Raw genomic sequence first — 24367 nt, 5'->3', positions numbered from 1 at the left:
ACTGCAGGCCCCATTAGGTGGCACCCTTGGCTGAAATCAGAAGCAGCTAAACAAGGTCAGACCTGATTAGCACTTGGATGGGAGACCACTAGGAAATTCTGTGGTTGTAGGCTAGACTGGGAAGCCAAAAAAATATTCAGAAGAAAGGTGGTGGTAAATCATTTCTGGATTATGGACAAGACTATATAGGCACCAGGAATAGAGCTCAACCCAAGGCAGTCTTTATCTTTTTTGCCAGCCTTCACCCTTTCTCTTAGATTATACTGTAAATCTGCAAGTGAGTAACACAATGGTATTTAAAACACAAACAATCCATTTTCAGTGAAAGCACAGAAGAGTCAGCATCTTAAATCCATCCTTAAAAAATCTGATGAAACTGACTGTAAGGACTCACACAGAGTCCTTGTTTAGTGACCACAGTTGGGACCGGCAATTCAGCTGTTAAGCGAAGCAGTCACTAAACCACAACCACGCTAACGATCAGCATTCCTTTGCTATACAAACCTGCAAAGATCACAAATGCGAGGACTGGTCACAAAGTTACTTTTTCATCACCGTCATAAGTGCAAATGGCCGTTAAATGAGTCAGTCGCTCAATGAGGACTACCAGTACAGTAATACCAACTGACAGTAAAGAGGCTCTCACATCAGATACTCTGCTTGCTGATTTTGTAATCCCAAATTAGAGAAATTTACTTGGAAGTAAAGCTGGACAATTTAACCAAATTTTCTAGACAAAAACTCCCTGGACAGGATTTCCCCTGAGTGGAGACAGTTGCACTGCTATGGAAAAAATCCTCCTGGCTGAAATTCCCTGAGAAAGTCTTTAAAAAAAAGCAAATTTCTCCATTGTAGGACTCATGGTTCTGGCAGCAGAGAACACACCTCCTAAATGCTAATGGACTGCAGTAGCCAAGCTACGCTGCCCAGCCAATGGGGAGAGGGTTAGTGATGTCATAAAGCCTTGCCAGTACTCTCCTGGCACAAGGGCTTATGGAATGGCAGGCATTTCCTGGAGAAAGTAGGTGGGCACCTTCACCCAGTTAGTTGATTGTCTAGTGGGAGAAATTTTTGGTAAGGAGATATAGCTGGGTTACTGTAACCCCAATAAATGTGCTATGGGAACTGGGCCATCCTGAGGTGTCCAGAGGATCTAATGCCTTCTTCAGAAATCACACAAGCAGCATCACACCATTGTAATGCAAGCTCTGCCCCTTTTATATCTGTGGCATCACAGAGCCTGTACCAAAGGGGCGGAGCTTGTGCTAGAACAGGACAGTGCTGCTTCCATCATTTCCCCCCTGCAGAAGCCTTTGCCAGCTTGACACCGCATGCTAAATTCTAAAGGCAGGATAACAAAAGACAACTGTTATTGTTACTTAACATGGTACTCCCCCACCCCACCCAGAAAAACACATTAGGCCTTAATGAGATGGCTCATTCTGTAAAACTGATGGTTTGGATGACAGGCTAAGGCAATGCCTGGGTTTGATACGAGGCCCAAGACACTGGATCACAAACCACCCAAGCCCATTTTAGTCTAATCTAGCATCTTGTGGGAGTTCAGCAACTGAGCTACAAGGTGGATGAGTGTGTGAACGTCCTGTCTTCCATTGTACAATCTTCTCCCCACTGATCTGCAGCCAACCTGGCTGACGACACTTCCAGTAAATCCCAAGGGATAGTGGTATACTTTTTGAATCATACTACTGTCATAATTAAGGGGTAATCCACCCTGCTCTCAAGCATTTGTTGGAGAATTCTCCTTGGAGAAATTCAAAGAAATTATCTCTACCCATAAATTGGGTGAATAAGACCATTTGTGGCCAACCTAAGGGAAAAATCCAGGTGAAAAGGGTATTTCAACAGCTGGAGCACCATATGGCCAACCTGGATTCTGAAAGAAGCTTCTGATAATGCTAACATTCTTTCATTGCCTTACCAAAATGTGAAGTTAGTTTAGGATTACTCAATACAAGCCATGCATTTTCAAATTAACATTTATGCATCTGTTTGGATATGGCACTCCCACTATTGAGGACTTCAGTGATCCAAAAATGGAGCTGAAACCTTCTAAGAGCCCATAATAACTCACTAGAAGCAGGTTGAACTGTAATCCCTTTCTTCTGTACTAAAAGCAAATATTGTTCAATGTAGCAACAATGGATTTGGCTCAGGGCCATCACTGTGGGCTCCACGGATGTAGGTTCTCAGTAGAAGGGCAACACTGTGAGACCAAATTTGCAATTAGAGACGGTGCCGGACCTATCAACATCCTCAGCTCATCTCAAGATGGCACAGGACTGAGCTTTCAAACCATTCCACGCTCCTTTCAATGAATAGGTACACAACTGAGTCATTCTTCTTTCTCCAGGCATTCTCCAAAACAAAACGAGAAATACACTTGGTTTGAACATCAAACATTATCCCATTATTGAGTACCAGATTATATCCTTGTAAGCACCCTAAAGTATGAAGCAGAATTGAATCTTCGTAAATGACTAAGGATTTTGACCAGAGCCACGTAGCTCCTGGGGCACATGCAGCCTCCTCTCCCCACCCCCTCCAGCTTTTTAAAAGCTGCTACTGATTTATCATTTTTAATATGACCAAAAAAGACATTTGCTGAATGCCTGGGAAGAAGTCATATTGTCAAATCTCATATCATTAAAATTAGGGCTTTCATTCTGGGGGTTTAATGATCACTCATTACAATAATGTAGCCTACAGGTTATCCAACCAACCCTGCTTTAAGGTGTTATCACAACTTTTGGGGAAAGGCAGTGCTTCAGTTTTTGACAGGAACAGATGGATGGGTGTCTTCCATCCAAGGCAGTAAAAGGAATCAGTTAAAATATGATTCCAAGAATTATTCAGTATTTGGGATTTCTCCACAATCATCTACTAAGGCACTGCTTTCAATGGGCAAAAAAAAAACAATGGGAAAAACATTCATTGAAATACAATGACGTGAGAAGTGGAGTTTCAACACACACAAACACACACTTTCAGAGTCATAAAAGAACCTGGCCACTCACAATTCTTCAATGCCCTTGGAAAATGTCATATATTCTATATATATGGATCCATATAAACCAAATCCATTTGTTCAGGTTAGCGAGAAAGTATTCTGGTTGTTTGCAGTTTGTCACTCACAACTTTCCTCGACAGACAGAGGTGTTGATACTGTATACAGCAGTATTTCTCAAACTTGGCAACTTTAAAATGGATGGACTTCAACTCCCAGAATTCCCCAGCTGGCATGGCTGGCTGGTGAATTCTGGGAGTTGAAGTCCATGCATCTTAAAGTTGCCAAGGTTGAGAAACACTGCTGTATACATTTAAATACACATCCTTTTCTACATACACTTCTCTGATTATATAAAAAAAATCTTGATGCCTGTTTTCTAAAACATAAATGTCTCCATAGAATCATGATTGGAAGGGGCTATTTAATACACTGAGTCCCCAACAACCACCCACCCATGCAAGAATCCAAAGTAAATCATCTATGGCAAATGGCAGTCTAGCCTCCCCTTGAACACAGCCTTGATTTATTATCATGCCAAAAATGATCAGTAGAAGAAAAGTAAATAAAAAGACATCAAATCTAACCTTAATACTTTTTTTTCACAATTCAACTATGTGTGTGTGTGTGTGTGTGTCTGTGTGTGTGGGTGGGTGTTTTCTTTTTGGGATCCAGCTCATAAATAATCTGGATAATTTTGTTTGTTTGTTTGTTTAGCCAATAAAAGCATTTTGACCAAGGAAAAACAGATGCAAATAGAGTACATCTATGATGTATAGATGTCCATCTATGTCCATCTTGCAAACCTGCTAAATAAACTTTTAAATATCCATTCAGCCTAGATCAGCTTGAACCTATCATTAAAAAAATCACAACCCATTTTCACATAATTAAGTTTGGTCTAGTGGTTAAGGCAATGGGCTAGAAACCAGGAGTCCGTGAGTTCTAGTCCTGCCTTAGGCACAAAGCCAGCTGGGTGACTCTGGGCCAGTCACTCTCTCTCAGCCCTAGGAAGGAGGCAAAGGCAAACTACTTCTGAAATCTTTCCAAGAAAACTGCAGGGACATGCCCAGGCAGTTACTGAGAACTGGACATGATTAAACGGTGGAAGAAAAAGAAAAGTGCACCAATTCCAAAAAGATCTGAATCTTATCCCCTCTATGATTTGAAACCTAGTGCTTATACTTCTACTTCAACAGCATGAAATCTTTCTTTTTTTCCTGCAAAGGTGAGCCAATTTGGTCTAATGGTTAAGGTGCTGGGCTAGAAACCAGGAGACTTGAGAGTTCTAGACCTGCCTTAGGCACAAAAGCCGGCTGGGTGCCCTTGGGCCAGTCACTCTCTCTCTCAGCCCAAGAGCCAATCAGGCGTGGTATGAGAGTTCTAGTCCCGCCTTAGGCATGAAAGCCGGCTGGGTGACCTTGGGCCAGTCCCTCTCTCTCAGCCCAAGAGCCAATCAGGCGTGGTATGAGAGTTCTAGTCCCGCCTTAGGCATGAAAGCCAGCTGGGTGACTTTGGGCCAGTCCCTCTCTCTCAGCCCAAGAGCCAATCAGGCGTGGTATGAGAGTTCTAGTCCCGCCTTAGGCATGAAAGCCAGCTGGGTGACCTTGGGCCAGTCCCTCTCTCTCAGCCCAACTCACCTCACAGGGTTGTTGTTGTGGGGCAAATAGGAGGAGGAAGGAGCACTAGGTATGTTCGCCACCTTGAGTTATTTATAAAAATAATAAAGGTGGGATAGGAATTAAATAAATAAATAAATAAAAAGTGTCACCAGCTGTTCGCTGAGGACCAAACAGCAATAGCCTGGCTGATTATTCACATTAAGAAGCTCTTGTGTGATTGATTGTTCCAGGAAAGAGCTCTGCAGGGGAAAGCTTTGTCCTTAACTTGGGAGGAAAAGGAAACTGACAGCAATCCATTTGCAACATTAGATTTTGCTGGGCTGCTAGTACATGTAAGGAGTCCAGCTGATCCTCCTGTTAACCGGCATCCGCTGCAGACCTCACTTTGCTCACTTACACGGTATGGTGTTCAGTTGCAGATGGAGAACAGAGCCTCTCAAAAACAAAGGGAAAGAGACACTTTGCTTGAACATCAAAGCTCCACTTTGATGAAAAAGCTCCACTTGGATAGAAAAAATGGGAAAACAATTCTATGGATACCAATCAAAGGGAATATCTGTAACCCACAGATAGAGGATGTGCAATCTTCTTTTCAGAGCCATCTATTGACTCATTCACAACACTCCCACCCCAGCTTCCAACATCCATAGAACTGTGGGGTCCTTGGTGCTAGACGTTGCCTAGTTGGGCAAGGAAATGTCTGCAAGAAAACAACCAAGCTCAGAGAGCACCAAGGACCCCACAGTTCTATGGATGTTGGAAGCTGGGGTGGGAGTGTTGTGAATGAGTCAATAGACGGCTCTGAAAAGAAGATTGCACATCCTCTATCTGTGGGTCGAAGTGCATGCAAGAAAGAAGTGAAAAGACGAACCGCAGTTTTTTTGCAGTTCAAGGCAAGCCCATTAGCTTAAGAAAAGGATGGAGTTTAAAACAGCAAAATTTAACAGACTAAACTTCTGCTTAAAAATAAACAATTTCCCTGTATCTTAATGGGGAGCAATTTTATAAGATGTGCAGGAGTCATCTGAATGCCCAAAATTCAAGATTCTGGTTCTGGTTCAGAATTCTGAGTCCTGTTTCTAGCACAGAACTCTCCATTTTGATTTAAAAATACCCCAAGCAATATTTTCAATGTATTGAGTAGGAAGAAGAAAGAGAGACTGCTTTGTAGAAAACTCCACAGCTTATAGTTTGAAAGGCAAAAGAGTTGCCATCGTGTATGACGTGTTTCTCAAGAGCTATGAGTCCAAGAATTCCCTCTGGGATTTTCTGGATACAAGCATGGAAACCAAAAGGGTCTGGATACAGAAAACAGAGCTGAACAATCATATAATCACAGATACTGAGAAGTTGGACTCCGAGCTACTGATAGGATTTACTGGCCAAACATAAAGAAACCAATGAGTTCAGGCTCCAGTTAGAAACCACAGAAACACTGAGTTAAATGGAGTCCATAGTGCTCTCTGAGCTTGGTTGCTTGCAGACGTTTCATGACCCGACTAGGTAATATCATCAGTGCTAGCAAACCCCACGCTCACTCGCACTGATGATGTTACCTAGTTGGGTCGTGAAATGTCTGCAAGCAAACAACCAAGCTCAGAGAGCACCAAGGACTCCACAGTTCAACCCTGAGCTGCAGATATTGTCCTCTATTGGAACTGAATTAAGTGCTAAGGACAAGAACCCCATTCTAAAAGGATGTTTGATGGCCATACAAAATAAATCTGCCTCCACCTTCCCTTCACAGATTTGAGTCAAATAGGATGGGATCAAATCTACAAACCAAATGGATTTTTGAAATTCGATTAATCGTTCAGATCGATCCATTGAATCATTATTTATTTATCTGTTTGTCAAATTTATTCCTTCAGCAAAGGATCGTTACCTTGTCGTGGTGCTGGAGCTTGAGCACCTCAATGACGCCATGAGCTAAACCGTGAAGGGCCACCCAAGACAGGAAGGTCGTGACAGAGAGGTCAGACTAAATGCGATCCCTGGGGAAGGTAATGGCAACCCACCCCAGTATTCTTGCCGTGAAAACTAAATGGATCAGTACAACCAGAGATATGTCGGTATACCATCGGAAGATGAGACCCCCAGGTCGGAAGATGGTCAAAATGCTACTGGGGAGGAACAGAGGATGAGTTCAACTAGCCCCAGACGTGATGACACAGCTAGCTCAAAGCCGAAAGGACGGCTAGCGGCCGACGGTGCTGGTGGTGAACGGCGAATCCGATGTTCTAAGGATCAACACACCATTGGAACCTGGAATGTAAGATCTATGAGCCAGGGCAAATTGGATGTGGTTATTGGTGAGATGTCAAGATTAAAGATAGACATTCTGGGTGTCAGTGAACAGAAATGGACTGGAATGGGTCACTTCACATCAAATGACCACCAAATCTACTACTGTGGACAAGAGGACCACAGAAGAAATGGAGTAGCCTTCATAATTAATAATAAAGTGGCTAAAGCAGTGCTCGGATACAATCCAAAAAACGATAGAATGATCTCGATTCGAATTCAGGGCAAGCCATCTAACATCACAGTGATCCAAATATATGCCCCAACCAGAGATGCTGAAGAAGCTGAAGTAGAGCAGTTCTATGAGGATCTGCAGCACCTACTGGACAACACGCCTAAAAGAGATGTTATTTTCATCACGGGAGACTGGAATGCTAAGGTGGGCAGTCAAATGACACCTGGAATTACAGGTAAGCATGGCCTGGGAGAACAAAACAAAGCAGGACATAGGCTGATAGAATTTTGCCAAGACAACTCAATGTGCATAACAAACACTCTCTTCCAGCAACCTAAGAGATGGCTTTATACATGGACTTCACCAGATGGACAACACTGAAACCAGATTGACTACATCCTTTGCAGCCAAAGGTGGCGGAATACTATACAGTCAGTAAAAACAAGACCTGAAGCTGACTGTAGTTCAGATCACGAACTTCTTATTGCACAATTTAGGATCAGACTAAAGAGATTAGGGAAGACCCACAGATCAGCTAGATATGAGCTCACTAATCTTCCTAAGAAATATGCAGTGGAGGTGAAGAATAGATTTAAGGGACTGGACTTAGTAGATAGGGTCCCAGAAGAACTATGGACAGAAGTCCGCAACATTGTTCAGGAGGCGGCAACAAAATACATCCCAAAGAAATAGAAAACCAAGAAGGCAAAATGGCTGTCTGCTGAGACACTAGAAGTAGCCCAAGAAAGAAGGAAAGCAAAAGGCAACAGTGACAGGGGGAGATATGCCTAATTAAATGCAAATTCCAGAGGTTAGCCAGAAGAGATAAGGAATTATTTTTAAACAAGCAATGCGCGGAAGTGGAAGAAGACAATAGAATAGGAAGGACAAGAGACCTCTTCCAGAAAATTAGAAACATCGGAGGTAAATTCCAGGCCAAAATGGGTATGATCAAAAACAAAGATGGCAAGGACCTAACAGAAGAAGAAGAGATCAAGAAAAGGTGGCAAGAATATACAGAAGACCTGTATAGGAAGGATAACAATATCGGGGATAGCTTTGACGGTGTGGTCAGTGAGCTAGAGCCAGACATCCTGAAGAGTGAGGTTGAATGGGCCTTAAGAAGCATTGCTAATAACAAGGCAGTAGGAGACGACAGCATCCCAGCTGAACTGTTCAAAATCTTGCAAGATGATGCTGTCAAGGTAATGCATGCTATATGCCAGCAAATTTGGAAAACACAAGAATGGCCATCAGATTCGAAAAAATCAACTTATATCCCCATACCAAAAAAGGGAAACACTAAAGAATGTTCAAACTATCAAACAGTGGCACTCATTTCACATGCCAGTAAGGTAATGCTCAAGATCCTGCAAGGTAGACTTCAGCAATTCATGGAGCAAGAATTGCCAGATGTACAAGCTGGGTTTAGAAAAGGCAGAGGAACTAGGGACCAAATTGCCAATATCCGATGGATAATGGAAAAAGCCAGGGAGTTTCAGAAAAACATCTATTTCTGTTTTATTGACTATTCTAAAGCCTTTGACTGTGTGGACCATAACAAACTGTGGCAAGTTCTTAGTGGTATGGGGATACCAAGTCATCTTGTCTGCCTCCTGAAGAATCTGTATAACGACCAAGTAGCAACAGTAAGAACAGACCACGGAACAATGGACTGGTTTAAGATTGGGAAAGGAGTACGGCAGGGCTGTATACTCTCACCCTACCTATTCAACTTGTACACAGAACACATCATGCGACATGCTGGGCTTGAGGAATCCAAGGCTGGAGTTAAAATCTCTGGAAGAAACATTAACAATCTCAGATATGCAGATGATACCACTTTGATGGCTGAAAGCAAAGAGGAACTGAGGAGCCTTATGATGAAGGTGAAAGAAGAAGGTGCAAAAGCTGGCTTGCAGCTAAACCTCAAAAAAACCAAGATTATGGCAACCAGCTTGATTGATAACTGGCAAATAGAGGGAGAAAATGTAGAGGCAGTGAAAGACTTTGTATTTCTAGGTGCGAAGATTACTGCAGATGCTGACTGCAGTCAGGAAATCAGAAGACGCTTAATCCTTGGGAGAAGAGCAATGACAAATCTCAATAAAATAGTTAAGAGCAGAGACATCACACTGACAACAAAGGCCCGCATAGTTAAAGCAATGGTGTTCCCCATAGTAACATATGGCTGCGAGAGCTGGACCATAAGGAAGGCTGAGAGAAGGAAGATCGATGCTTTGGAACTGTGGTGTTGGAGGGAAATTCTGAGAGTGCCTTGGACTGCAAGAAGATCAAACCAGTCCATCCTCCAGGAAATAAAGCCAGACTGCTCACTTGAGGGAATGATATTAAAGGCAAAACTGAAATACTTTGGCCACATAATGAGAAGACAGGACACCCTGGAGAAGATGCTGATGCTAGGGAGAGTGGAAGGCAAAAGGAAGAGGGGCCGACCAAGGGCAAGATGGATGGATGATATTCTAGAGGTGACGGACTCGTCCCTGGGGGAGCTGGGGGTGTTGACGACTGACAGGAAGCTCTGGCGTGGGCTGGTCCATGAAGTCACGAAGAGTCGGAAGCGACTAAACGAATAAACAACAACAACAAATTTATTCACTGCCCATCTCACTCAGACAGTGACACTGGGCAGTTATTATACTATGCAGATGCCTTTTTTCAAACACCTCAGATTGAAAACCAAATGACATCTGCCTGTTTTGATGTGGGACGATCAAATCGAGCTTTCAGGTTGATCTAAATTGTCCAACTGGGTCAGGATTGACAATCTAAGGTTCCTGTTGGGGATTTGAAAATTCATATCAGATTGGAGCCAATCCACACACCTCTAATATATAATTAATGTAATATAATAATTATATATAATATATATAATAATTTATATAATTATATTTATATCCTATATAATAATAGGATATATCCAAACTGATCCTGTCTGATCTGGCAGGAGAGGCATGCTTTGGGTCCCATGGGCTAAGAACTGCCAGTTGGCAGGGCCCAGAAGGAGAGATTTTTCTACCATAGCACCCACATATTCTCCCTGCAGAGATTAGGATTGCCCCAACCCTGCTGGCCTTTCACAAGGCCCTAAAAACCTGGTTCTGGGCCCAAGCCTGGGGCCCCAAGTGTGTGAAGGGCCCCGTCTCCTGGCTGTATTAGCATTTGTGGGCTGTGATATTTTTCTCAGCTGCTATGCATTTTAATTTTTGTATTTATGCCTGTAATTGTTTTATTGTTCTCTAACATTGTTCGCTGCCCAGAGACACTCCTTGAGATGGACGGCTATAAAACTGATCAATAAATAAATAATATATAACTCATTAATCTACTACTGTTCATGTGATTTGAATAGCTGACGTCAATTCACGTTGCAACCCGTTTCACCTTCATGTACTAATAGGAGATTCCAAGTACAGAAGTAATAGAGAGTGTCTGTTTTAGGTTAGTGTGCATCCACAACTGTTGTCGTCCAAGTAACAACAGGAAGTAGGTGATTTTTCACAGAGGAAAATGAAGAGGAAGAGTTGCTGGTGGTTGAAAAACAACATTTTTAACATTATTTTTTCTCTTTATTGCTTTTTTTTATTAAAAAAAAAAACCTAACACAGAGATTGATGGGAATATATCCAGAGCTACGAATGAATGAAGCCATGTGAAACTAGCACAGATGAGAACCCCATGCCTTGCAGTATAGAGATTGCCGTGTCTGACAATATGGTAGCAGAGACTATGGATCACACAGACAAATGGAATTAAGAGGAGCTTCAGGGAATCAATCTTTCTCTCTCACACTCCCTCTTAATCTCTCTCTTTTTCTTCAAAATAAAAGGGGAATGAAAGGGCCTTTTGCTATATACCCCAACCAAGGCAACTCATCAGACGGTATCTAACCAGTGCAGCACAGAGATGAACTCACTTCCTTCCATTTTTCTTGATGCAACCCAAGATTGCATCGGGGGTTTTGGTAGCCACAGTACTCTCCTGGCTCATGCTTAATCTATAGCTTATCAGGACACTCATATCCAGCTCCCAAGCACAACTGCCAAGCCAGGTAGTTCTTATTTTGTACCTGTACACCTGTTTTTTTTTTCTCCTACCTAGGTGCAGAATATCACCTGGAAACTCTTGCCAGATTCATTTTAACAGTTAATACACGTCTGACCACTTGACAACGGGGATAAATCACCATGAATGGCTCCTTTGAACTTAGGGCCTTCTTACCTATGGGAAAGTCTTCTCCAGCCAGAATCTGCCCATCTTCTACATATGAACTGAGAAAGAATGCTGGAGACTCCCCCATCCCTGGATCTCAGGGGGCGCCTTATCATCCTGCAGTCAGGATGGCCCTTTCTCTGTTACCAGGAGGAAGCCAGCTAAGAGAGTCCTTTTGCATCAAGCTGCTCCATATTGTGTCTGCTCCTAAATTTATATCCAGTATTAGAGCTTTTATGATTACTATGATTTATATGCTTTTAATGGTTTTAATGGTTGTATCACAGCTTAGGTTTTAATTATTATAATCTATTGGACTGGATGTTGTCGTGAGCTACTCAGGCTGTTTGACTGGGGCAACGTATACATTTTTATATATAAATACATAGATTTTTTTTCTCCTGAGAAATCCAGCTCATATAAATTATTCCCCCCATATCCAAATTCTTGTGGGAGGAATGGATTTTCACCACAGTGTAAACTTGTTTTATATACTTGTATCTACAATTTGGCAATGCAATTTATCTCTCAAAGAATGCATACCAAAATGCATAGTGGGGAAAACTGTGCACCAAAAAAAAATCTACGGGGAAACATGCATACAAAAATGGCTTATATTATGGAAAACTGATTCTTTCCCTTCCACACCCCGCAAAAAAACTGCCTACAAAACATAGGAATTAGGAAAAGTGTGTACAGAAATGCATACATTAGGAGGAATGACCTCAAAATGCCTCCGTCTTTACATATAGACACGTTGCAGAAAAGTGTTCACGATAACATGGAAATGATACCAAACTGATGAAAAACCAAGCAAAATTAAACTAGACACAGGCTCCACAAGGAGAATCAATTTGATAATAACCAAACCCTTAATGGTTTTAAAAGGGAACAAACTGTACACTCCTTCTTACTGGATGTTCCTCATGTGGCCTCAGTTGAACCTCCATAGTCAGAAGCAGTACATCAGAAAATGCAGATAGCTAGAGGGGAACAATCAGATCGTCTTTCTACCTTGCACATGAGTTTCCAGAAAGCACAAAGATGGCCACTGAACAAATAGGGAACTGAACAATCTCAGGGAGATAATATTAAGCTACTGCTAGATGATAACATACAAGTAATGTTTTCCAACCTGGTTAACTTCCAATGTGAACTTCAATTCCCAGAATTCTAAGCAAAGGCCATGCTGGCTGGGAAATTCCAGGAACTAAAAGGCACATGTCTGGTAGTTGCTCAGACTGGGAATTGGCTGTGAGTGAGTAGGAAAGGCAGTGTCCGTTGGGTCACTGTCATTCCTGTCTAGAGGAGGAGAAAACAGGAAAATCACCTCTTTGAGATCATTTGCAATGAAGTCACTGCAAGAAAGGCAGTGGGTGACAATCTAGATGATATCAATATTCTTGGAAATGATGTCATTCCAAAATCACAGGTCTGCTGGAAGCCTTCAGTGAGAGAGAGAGTTGTAGGAGCTGTACCCACTACACCAGGCAATTCATACTTCCTTTGCAACAATAAATAAACAATAAATAAACTCAAAAGCACCAAAAGACATTTTAAAGCACTCCTGACAAATAAGAGCCTTCTTTCAAAGCGGAAGACGACTGCTTGTGCAATTGAAAGATGGATTTGCACAAAAATACTTGGGCAGATTCCAAATCTATCTCAGTCTAGAGAAAGATTCCGTCCTCATCTCTCCTCTGCATCTGATGATACAAAGCAGACTACTTGGATCTCATGAGCACGATCTACTTGGATCATGAGCACAATCCAGCTTCAAAATATTATACTCATCCAGAAATAATTATTTTTACAAGCGATTGCTTAGTGAACAGCTAGAAATGCTGTATTCTTGGAAAGCAGCAATGGCTGGAAGGGACTTAATGAAACATAGGTGGCCCATGATAGCTGGTGGCTACCAGCTAGGTTCCCCCCCACCCCATTCAATTGTGTCCAATTCTCGGACACTGCCTGGACAAGTCCCTGCAGTGTTCTTGGCAAGATTTCAGATGTGGTTTGCCATTGCCTCCTTCCTAGGGCTGAGAGAAAGGGACTGGCCCAAGGTCCCCCAGCTGGCTTTGTGCCCAAGGTGGGACTAGAACTCACGGTCTCCTGGTTTCTAGCCTGATGCCTTAACCACTACACCAAAGTGGCTCTCTCTGTTACACGGACCTTAATTGGAGGACTTGGTGTGTTGTGAGTTCTTTCTGCTCTCACAATTCCCTAGGAATCTTAAGAGGGAATTCCATAAAAGACATTTACTTTCTACTGTACAGATTCTACTTTTAAAACTAGCACTGTCCGCCCTAAGTGATGGTGTTATTTTTAATCATGCTTATCATGTACTGGTATAACTGAACACAAACATAAAAGGTTCCCTACTTTCTGACAAGGCCGTTGAGACATGATAAGGTTGCCTTTAAGGATTCCTGAATTGGGGAGAATATTTATTTATTGCCTTTCTATATCCCCAAAGCAAGTTGGGATAATGGCCACAATTCTTCTTTTTACCTTAACAATGCTGTTGAGTAGATTAGGCTAAGAAACACTGCCCCAAACCTATGAATACCCAGTGACTTTCATGACTGGGTGCACATTTGAACCCAAGTCTTCCTTCTCTTAGTCCAAAATACTAAACTTTATGCCAGAAAGGAACACTCTGGCTTCCATTCACACAATACACATACCAGCTCATTTGAAGACCTAGCAGCTGCAATCATAGATATACTATGATTATACAAAATACTAAATCATTTTTAATCTTATCTTATCTATATATCTATGTATTTATTGGCTTAAAAAGAACCTAACCTGTTGGATTAGTTTATCGGTCAACATATGGTACAAACCCAGCATCTAGGCTAATTCAGGACCCAGTAAAGGTGTGGGCAGAATCAGTGACAAATATCAAGCACTTTCTAACATTCAGAGAACAAACTAACACACTGATTAACCAGACTGAGATAAATCACTTGTGGGTATTAGTTTCCTCATCAATTGAGAGCAATTTAAAAAGAGGAAAAGAGTGAGGTTGGATATATACATATGAGGAAGGAAACAAGAAGAACGTAAGCCAGACAAATCGGCTGCAAATCCTTAGGGCTACCTCCCAATTTAAAAAAAAAAAGTTCCATGAACACATCTGGTCACAAGCACACATGATAAGAAGCATAAAGAGGCCCAGTTTTATAGTAAACTTGAAGGCTGCAATACTAGTTTACCTGAGAGGTCTTACTTCCAAGACCATAGTCCTTGTTCCTTCCTGTCATCAATCCAAAGTACATATTAGCTTAAATATTTTGCCTGACCCTCAGTAGAATGTTTTAAGTGCAACCTCCTTGGGGCAGACCCCTATCCAGTTTCATAAAGCAGCCTGCACTAAGTAAACAAGGACTATCCACATCACCTTGTGAAACACACCCCTTCCCAATAAACAGCTTCCTTGTTTGTTTTGCATGGAATCCGGCCAACCGCTAATCATTTCAGTGTACTTTAAAATAACAGAGTTCAGCCGTTTCCCAAACCTTGATGGCTAACAGAAAACAATCACCATAATCAAAATCATAATCATAACAACAAAAGTAAAAACTTTTGCACTTTATTACTTTCTTTCCGCCCCACAATCATGCCAGAATTGTGCCTATTGTTTTTGGTTTGAATCACTGTCATCTAGCTGGAAAGTAAAGGTTAAAAATAATTAACCAGGTAAGGAAATCTAAAGGCCTCAAATCAAGCATTTTAAGTCCCACAGAGAGGGGAGGAGGGAGAAATTCAAATAAATTACACCTGTCATCATGTGGAGAAGGGAAGGAGGGGGTGGGGGGGAATAGCTACATCCTGACTTAGCGCCAAAGGCTCAAAAAGGAAAGCAAACCATTTTTTCAGCGTCTGAAGAGAGCCCACCACAAGTAGTATATTGCACAAAGCCTTTAAAAGCATCCCAGCTCTTCCCCTCCCACCACTAACTTTTCTCACCCCCCAGGAGCAAAATGTTCTGAAACAACATCAGTGTTGCCAGAGCAGCCTGCCGGCAAGGAAAACACACCAATGCACAGCTCTTCTGCATCTCAATTTCAAACACTGCCTGCTAGACGCCAGTGGAACTCATTGCCACCTGGAGCAGCAAAGAGGGAGAAATCCAGCTTTGACACCTCTGCGAGCTTGCAGTATAGTTTCGGTCATTCTGAGAGTGACAAAGGGGACAGCTATGGCTGCCCAGCACACTTTGGGCATCTTGACCCCCCCCCTTTCACATTTCAGCCGTGCCCCAGCAACGTTGCCAGTCCCATCGTTGGTTGCCCTCCACCCGCCCCAGCCCCTTGCCCCAAACCCAAGCTGAGTGGGAGAAACTGCGCAGCCCAAGGGTGCAGCCAAGAACACCGCGCGCAACAAAAGCAGCTGCGTTACCTTTTCTCTCTATTTTGCTTTCTGGACTTGTGTAACAACCCTATGAGCACCACAGCTGCTCGGATCCCTGCCCTGTTGGACCGCATCCTGTTGGAAGCTTGTGACATGGCCAAGGGAGGGGGGGCTTCTTCCCAGCGCCCCCAAATCGCCGGCCCTTGCCAGGAGAGCTCTTAGGCAGCGGGACAGAGCAGAGCTGCCTCCCTCCGGCGCTCCTTCCCTTTCCTTCGCTTTCCCCTACACACACTTTCTCATTCTTCCACTCCTCCTCTTCTGCCTCGCTATTCCAGGCACAGGGAGAGAGAGAGAGGCGCGTTCAACGGTCCGGTGCGGCTTCGGGACGCGAGTGACCTTCAGGTCACCTGGAGAATCCCTCCGCCTGCCGCGCCAGCTTTTGCTCCGAAGCCCCACGCGCCCCGGGGCGGCTGCCGGATGGCCAGCCCGGAGCAGGGGTGGTCTTCCCAGTCAATGAACGGGCTCTCTGCCCCGCCGCCAGCCGCCCATGTGGCCGCGCTGGCTTGGCCGATCCGCCACGCCTGCCTGCCTGCCCGCCCGCCGGGCAGTTCCTGCGCTCCGCTCCCGCTCGGCCGCCCAGCCCGGAGCGCTGGTTTCGGAGATTTCCCCTCCCGTCCTTTTTCTTCCTCAGTTAAAAGTGCCCTCCGCCGAGGCAGAGCCAGGCGCGAGGGAGGCAGGAGGAAAGGTCGCTCCCCGAAAGGCCAGCGAAGGATCCGGGATGAAAACCGGCAGGCTCCGAATGACGAGACCGCTTGGCACTGGAGACCCACAGCGGCTCTCTGCCTGCCTCCCTCCCTCCCTCCCTCGCGCCCCCACGCCGGAGGTGGCTTGTTTGCCAGTTGGCAGAAGATCCCTAAATTCATCCATATTTTTCTATCTTAGAAAGACGAAATAGGTCGAAGCCTCTGCAATTTTGACATGCTATGGAAACCAAAGGTGGGTATAACTGAAGAGTTGCTGTCTTCCTTCCTTCCTTTCCTTCTTTCCCTGTCTCTTCTTCCACCTTTCCCTTCCTGACCTTTCCTCCTTTCTTTCCGTCTCTCTCTCCTTCCTTCATTTCACTCCTTTCTTCCTTCCCTATCTTCTTTCTTTCTTTCACTCCCTTCTTCCTTCCCTATCTTCTTCCTTTTTCTTTCTTTCACTCTCTTCCTTTCTTCTTTCCCTTTTCCTTTCCCTCTCTCCCTTCCTTTTCTCTCACCCCTTTCTTCCTTCTCCCTTTTTTCTTTCTTTCTCTCTCCTCCTTCCTTTTCTCTCACTCACTTTCTTCCTTCCCTCTTCTTTCTTTCCCTCTCTCTTTTCTTTTCACTTCCCTTTTCCTTCTTTCCTTCCTTCCTTCCTTCCCCCTCTCCTTCCTTCCTTTTCTCTCACTCCTTTCTTCCTTCCCTATCTTTCTCTCTCTCCCTCCCTCCCCCCCTACTTCTCCTTCTCCACCATCATCACCATTTCTACAAGATATTCTCTCCACTAATTTCATGCAAAATGGGTAATCTGGAATGCCATTGCTTGCCTTGCAATCATCAAGCTGCAACAAATGTTTTGCATAAAATAAATGCATTCCCTGGCACACACACCCCTTAGCAAATGTCATTTACTGATTGTCATCAGGGATTAGAAACATTTACGAGTATTGTACTGAAAAAGGGGCTTGATTTGGGACGAACTCCAGTTGTATTGCACAGAAGTCAAATCAGTTTATCTGGGTGTATGGAAGGCTGGTAGCTGATTCTTGCACCATCTGGAGGCTGAGTTGAAATAGGCAAAGCGTTCTGCAAAAAAACTTTGAGCACCACTTACAGTATTCCAAAAAGTTGTGCCAAAACAAAGCAAAGATTTTCACCCATTAAGTACACACCAACTGCCTTATAAGGAATCAGCCAAGAGTAACATTTAAATTGACTGGCAGCATCTACTCAGAGTTTCAGTCTTCCCCAGCTACAAGTGCCAGAATCCTGGATCTGTCTGCATTTGCTCAGCTCTGAACTAGAGCCCATGCAGTGTAAGGGCAGTGCAGTTCTAGGAAGTCTTGTCCTTCCCTCTCATTAGGCTTTATGACATCATAATACAAATACATCTGATTGGCCCCACACAGTCATATCATCACAGCAGGAATGAACAGTTTCATGGAAGGGCAAAAGCTGTGCTTGTCTTTGGGGTTCTATCCTCAGGTCCACAGTCTAAACCAGTGTTTCTCAACCTTGGCAGCTTGAAGATGTGTAGACTTCAACTCCCAGAATTCCCCAGCCAGCAAGGGAGTTGAAGTCCACGCATCTTCAAGCTGCCAAGATTGAGACACACTGGCCTAAAAAATAGTTGAAGTCTGTTTAGGGGTCAGGCTGGTGAGGCCAGAACAAAAAGTACATTTGTTTTAATTCAATTTTAATTTAATGTAACTTACATTTAAAGTTATGTAAATTGCAATAAATCAAATGCAGTTTATGGGAGTACTCCCCATGTATTTAATAGTTTCTACCATGTTGTAAATTCCCATTTTTAGTGGGGCTATGTGGGGTTAAGGTTAGACTTTGGGGAGCAGTCATATAGCCACAGGGACTCCAAAGGTGCACCTTTTCTCTATCGGATCTTCATTGTTCAGAATCAACCACATGATTATTCCAAAGAAGCAGATTAGTCCCTTTAAAAAGCAACAGAAATGTCAAGGAAGTAACGGTGCAAACTTCATTAGACAAGCTTCAGACAAAATAACCAAAGCATCAGAGACTAAAATGGAGCATATTTTTATAGGATGGGCTGCAGTCACTTGCACAGCCTCTAGTTTGCATGCTGAATATGCTCTACATTGGGGAAACTAAACAGCCTTTACACAAGAGGATGGCCCAACACAAGAGGAACACCACCACAGGACCAGAATCAGCAGTTTACCTTCATCTAAAAGAAAAAGGACACTCATTTGAGGACAATAACGTTCACATTTTGCACAGAGAAGATAGGTGGTTTGAGAGAGGGGTTAAGGAATCCATTCATGCCAAAGTGGAAAATCCTTCCCTCAATAGAGGCGGAGGCCTCAGACACAACTTGTCTCCCATTTTTCATGCTGCTCTTTCATCAGTCCCCAGGAAGATTAAGACTACCAGGAAGGCCACTCTTGACGATCCACTTGGGGATGAGCGAGGGATTTAGGAATGAGACATCCCAGAGACAATCCACACCTCCATGGCACAATTGACAGCCATTCAGGTGTAGGGACCATGCAGCCACCCTGGAAGACATGTATGGGGACCCCTCACCAATCTTTGCCCAGACTGAAGAAGCTGCTTAGACAGGCAGTGAAACATTTCAACCAAAAAGAAAGAAATCCAGTTGCCATGGCTCAACCCACAGACAATTCCACCTGGATGACTGAGAATCTTCATCGACATTTTGCATGCTGAAGTTCCCAAGTTAATCCCCCACATCTCCAGGCAAGGCTGGAAAAATATGGCGAGGTGTTGCCAGTCAGTGTAGGCTAGATGGATCTTGGGCTAAGCAGAAATCAGGATGTGTGATTGAGGCAATATCAGAATGGAATCATTGATTCATGAATATACCTACCCAACATGCTATTCCCTCCTGGGGAAGGCAAGGTTATTCAAATAAGAGAAAAAAAGAAAGGAATAATGACTGGAAGATAGTAAAGGCAGAAAATTGAAGGAAACAGCTGAACACCATTCATAATCCTTCCCCAGACCTTTCTGTTGTGATAAATCATCCTTGTTTTCATCACATCCATACAGCACATCATGCATTGCCATGTTATGTTATGTGTTGTTATGTTATATGTATTTGTTAGATTTATATCCCATCTTTTAGAAGAAGTTTCTTCTAAAACTTCTTGTAAAGTTTTACCTGAAGTTCCTTCAGGTAAAGAAGAAGTTTCACAGGGTTGTGTCAGGGTAAAATGAAGGGAGATCCCCATATAAACCATTCTTCTAAGAGAAGAATAGTTTATATGGGGATCTCCCTTCATTTACCCTGACACAACAACCCTGTGAAGTAGGCTGGGCTGAAAGACAGGGCTGGCCTCAAGTTACCCCATGTATTTGGGCTGAAGATGGACTGGAACCTAGTCCTACATCTTAACTGCTCTACCACACTGCCTAAATTTCCTCTACTATGGAGCTCCCCCCAATATTGTTCCTGTAACTGGCCCAAAGTCCTCCTGGTTGCTTCTATGGCTGACAGTGGACTTGAGTCTGGGTCTCCTCAGCACTAACCACTACACCATACTGGCTCTTTTTAAACTCTCACCTTTCTTTTTAAAGATCTCATCAAGTCCATCCAATCAAGACCTTCTTGCTCCTCTGCTCCCCCTCAACAACCCATTCACTGGCCCTTGGCCCTTACACAACAAATGTAAAGCACAACAGCTGGCTTTCTGCACACGTGGCAAAGTGGTGGCTGAGAATTTTGTGCCTGTGCAAAATGGTAGTCCACTTTTTGCATATGGATAAAACTGGTGGACCAATCTACACAAAAGAGTTGACTTGTACAAGGACTTTGGGAATGAATAGTGGTGTAAACTGGGAACTACCTGGGTGGGTGCCAGCCTTACAAGGTAGATCAGACAGGAATCACGACCACATGAGCTAATTCAACTTTATTGTAAAGCTACATTAACAGAAACTTGCAAGTCTGAAAGTACTTATTTATTTGTTTGCTTATTTATTTATTTATTGTTCCAATTTCTATCACCACCCATCTCCCCCTGAAAAGGGGGACTCTGGGCAGTTTACAAGAAAATTAACCATTTAAAAGCATCAACGTATAAAATTACAAAGTAAGCAACCGAGATACTAAAATAATAAATATAAATATAAAATCCAAGTGGGGGAGATTACATTCGGTAGGGAGGACTCTTCCCCCCATCTCCTTTACAGCCCAAGAAACTAGGGAGGGTCTCTTCAGAGCATTTTACCCCATCCACATTCCTGCTGTGGGCTCAGTTGCCTTTTATCTGACCATTCCCTTGGTTGTGTCTCTTTGCCCTGTCTCCCAAGGTCATTCCCACATACCATTACATTGGACGGATGGATGGATGGATGGATGGGTGGATGGGTGGGTGGGTGGGTGGGTGGAACACTGGTGGTTGGAGGTGATGAAATCTGTATTATGCAAAGTCCATTAGATGTAACATAGGAGGTTCTTTTTCTGTTATGCAACAGAGGTAGAGAATACACGGTTCATGGGACCAATTTTTTGATAGATTTATTGCATACATGTTTATACCACCCATATATCAGGCATTTAGAACCATAAAATGGCCTGTTAAAATAGAAGCTGACCAAACCAGTAAAATCCAATCCACATTACAAACATAAACCATTCCAATCTAACCCAGTGAAAATATAATGCAAAATCAATGGAACAAAGCACAGAATCCAACCAGCACCATTAAACTGCAATGGCCCATTGAAACAAAACAGCTGTTATTGCTCTCTGAAATGACAGCAAAGTAGGGGTTGCTCACATCCCAGGGCAGAGTGTTCCATAACGCTTGTGCAGCTATGGGAAAGTTCTGCTTTCAGGCCTCAGTTCATGTAATCAGATGGATGCATGTCACAGCAGAGTCTGGATTGGGAAGACAGTCTTACAGGGAAATGGGGGCTGACCCATGAGGACTAAGAAGTTAATACCAGCACTTTGAATTGGACTCAGACACTATCAGCAACCAGTCCAGATGCATGCTGAAGTGGCTCACACCTTCCAGCAGCTGGACCAAAGGATACTGGACCAACCAAGTCACTTTCAAGAACATCCCCAAGTAGAGAGCCAGATAGGATACAGTGGTGAGATCTTGGGCCACTATTATAACGGCATCCTGATAGAAAAAGGCCACAAGTGGTGCACTAGCTGAAGCTAGACAAAGGTTCTCCAGGCCATAGGCTTCTCCTATTGTTCTAGCAGGAGCCTTAAGTCCAGGAGAAACCCCAATCACAGACCTGCTTGTTTATGAGCATTATATGTAACTCCATCCAAAACCAGTCTTGAAACTGGAGAGAAGCTGGATTTTTCTCCTATGAACAGCATCTTCAATTATTGGAATTCAGTTTAAGTTTGTTTCACCACATCCAAGCCCTCAGAGGTTCTGAATGCTAAACAAGGGCCTCTGCTGCATCTCCAGTCCAGGCTGGTGTGATGATATACAACAGGGTATCATCAGCATGCTGATGCTACCTCAACCCAGCTGATGGATGATCTCTCAATGGTTCCAAACAGATGTTACATAACATGAGAGAGAGACAAGCCTTGGGGTACCCCAACTAAAGGAACCAGGGCATCAACTACCCAGGGAATCAACAATTAGTTACATAGAGATAAACCACATTTATGCACCATTCAAAAGAGACAATAAAAAAGCTAAGAAGGAAACAAAAAGACCAGGACACATCCTCTCCAGCAGCTAACACCCAGATAAGCAGGGATTAACACCAGACAAACAATCAAGCAGAGAACAATGCCCAAATAAGGAACCACCAAGGAGAAAACCACACCCCTACCAACTCTGGCACAGTAAGCTACTGTACATTAATAGGGAGCAAACCCCACACTCACCATCACTGATGATGTTACCTAGTCGGGTAGTGAAACGTCTGCAAGCAAACAACCAAGCTCAGAGAGCACCAAGGACTCCACAACCAAACAGTTTCAAACCCATTCCTGGGTTTGAATCTTGATTGGAAGGGATCTAGATAACCCACTTCATCTTGGAACCTCTGCTTCCAGACAGTCTTCCAGGGCAGCCCCATGTAGAGTGCATTGCAGTAATCCAAACATCCTTGTGGGAAATTTAAGTGGAACCTCCCAGTGGGGAAAGTAGGTGGGAGAAACCTCACTGAAATTCTTGGCACAAGAAAAATCTAACCATGGTTAGTACTAACCAAGCTTAGCATGCTGTCAAAGATACCCAAAGTTTTTCGGTGAGCTGCTTTAGGGCATTGTGTGAGCTATTAGTATCAGTTTAAGAAAGGTTTGGAGCTAATATAATATTACTCCCCAAATTCAAAGTAAGCAAGCAGATTTTTAAAATGGTTGTCAAAAATCTAACAATATGGGGGCCAACCACATTATCTCCCTTAAGGAACTTCAATGATTGGGCACCACCACCACCAAGAAAGCCCTACCTGAACTTATTACATGATAGTGTAATGATTGCCTATTCCAATAAAAGGAGTCTCATCAGTAGTTACTAGAGAAAACTAATTTATTGAATGAATAGTATGCAAAGTACGAAGAAAGCTGAGAATGAGCAAAAGCGCGCCAAATACAAACTTAAAAAGCCTTGCTCCCGTTGCGAACCCTCCCCTCAGGCTAGCATAGCAACCACCCACCCCAGATGCTAGCAACCGTTAGAATCGGCCTGAGAAAGTAACCTTGAACAGCAGAGATAACCCAAACATACATTCCAGAAGATCACAAGTCAGCACAAAGGAAATTTACCAGCGTGGCCAGGCAGGCACGCAACTGCAGACATGACATGTGAAACGTTACGAGGAACCATAAACATCGGAACGGGAACATGACAGATAGTCCATGTTCACAGGTAGAACCAGAAGTCAGCCCCTTCTCTCCAATCTCAAAGCACAGATCAGCTGCTACACAGGTGTCCACAAGGTATGGTCAAAAAAGTCAGGATGGAAGGCATGACTGTGATCTCATCATGGCCATCTTGACTTTTTGACCGTACTCTGCAGACAGACCTGAGCTGGTCCTTTGGGAAAATGTATTGTATTTCTATTTCAATTACAGTAATTATTTCTACATTTACATTTATGCATAGAATCAGCATGACCACATTTTATACCAATAAGTGCCTCTTTTTTTTTAAATGATGCATTTCTTGACTTATCTTTCCTTCACCACTGATTAACACTAACCCAACATCTGGGGAGAGAAGAGGAGCCCCTACTGCAAGCCCTTCTCTTTCCCCAAATTAAATCATTGTTTAAATCAGTAAAATCTTATAAGTTTTTGGCAGGCTTGCATGAAATCTCACAAGGTTTTCTGCAAGCTCAAATGAGATGGAGTGAGAGGGTGCTGAAATCTTAGGAGGGGGTGATTTTAGATCTTGGTATATCTATCTATATCTTCCTCTCTGTGTGGTGCGTGTGTGTGTGTGTGACATATGCATATGGCAGTGTTTCTCAACCTCAGCAATTTTGTGGACTTCAACTCCCAGAATTCTTGAGCCAGCATTGCTGACTGGGGAATTCTGGGAGTTGAAGTCCACACATCTTAAAGTTGCTGAGGTTGAGAAACATTGGAGTGTGTGTGTGTGTGTGTATGAATATGAATGTGTGTGTGTGTGTGTGCGCGCATTTGATGCCCCCAAGTTATCGTGTCAATTCACATGAGAAGATGCCAAGTGCTGTGAAAGGTTGCTGAGCCCTGTCCTAACCATGCAAAGGGAAAACTACCCTCATAATAGTAAGATTTGGAGTTCTGGCCTCTTTACTGATTTGTTTTAATTCAGTTTTTAAACTTAATTTCAGAAGCAAACTGGAAAAAAAGAAGAGAGGTTTACAACTCTCATATTATTTGAAGCTATTCTTAAAGGCATACAAGTGATGCAATTAAATTAAATGTTTTAGG

At 43.2% G+C, this 24367-nt stretch overlaps 1 protein-coding gene across 4 annotated transcripts in view; it reads right to left on the bottom strand.

Moving 5' to 3' along the window:
• RAP1GAP2 (RAP1 GTPase activating protein 2) overlaps nt 1-24367 on the bottom strand; it is a 240374-nt gene that overhangs the window by 129371 nt on the left and 86636 nt on the right. The window contains exon 1 of one of the 4 annotated variants that reach the window (XR_010067543.1): nt 15770-16377. The exons of 1 other annotated variant lie outside the window; for it this stretch is intronic. Coding sequence is in view for 1 of the 3 variants with exons in the window: in XM_063297332.1 (XP_063153402.1) it covers nt 15770-15876 (107 nt within the window). In the remaining 2 variants the exon portion in view is untranslated. Of the gene's footprint in view, nt 1-15769; nt 16378-24367 lie in introns of those variants that run through there. 2 more of the 4 variants (XR_010067544.1, XM_063297332.1) reach the window with 2 other exon arrangements.

This window comes from Candoia aspera, chromosome 1 (assembly GCF_035149785.1).
Source record: "Candoia aspera isolate rCanAsp1 chromosome 1, rCanAsp1.hap2, whole genome shotgun sequence".
In the NCBI taxonomy this organism is placed as follows: Eukaryota; Metazoa; Chordata; class Lepidosauria; order Squamata; family Boidae; genus Candoia; species Candoia aspera.
This window is presented reverse-complemented; position numbering and strand designations above follow the sequence as displayed.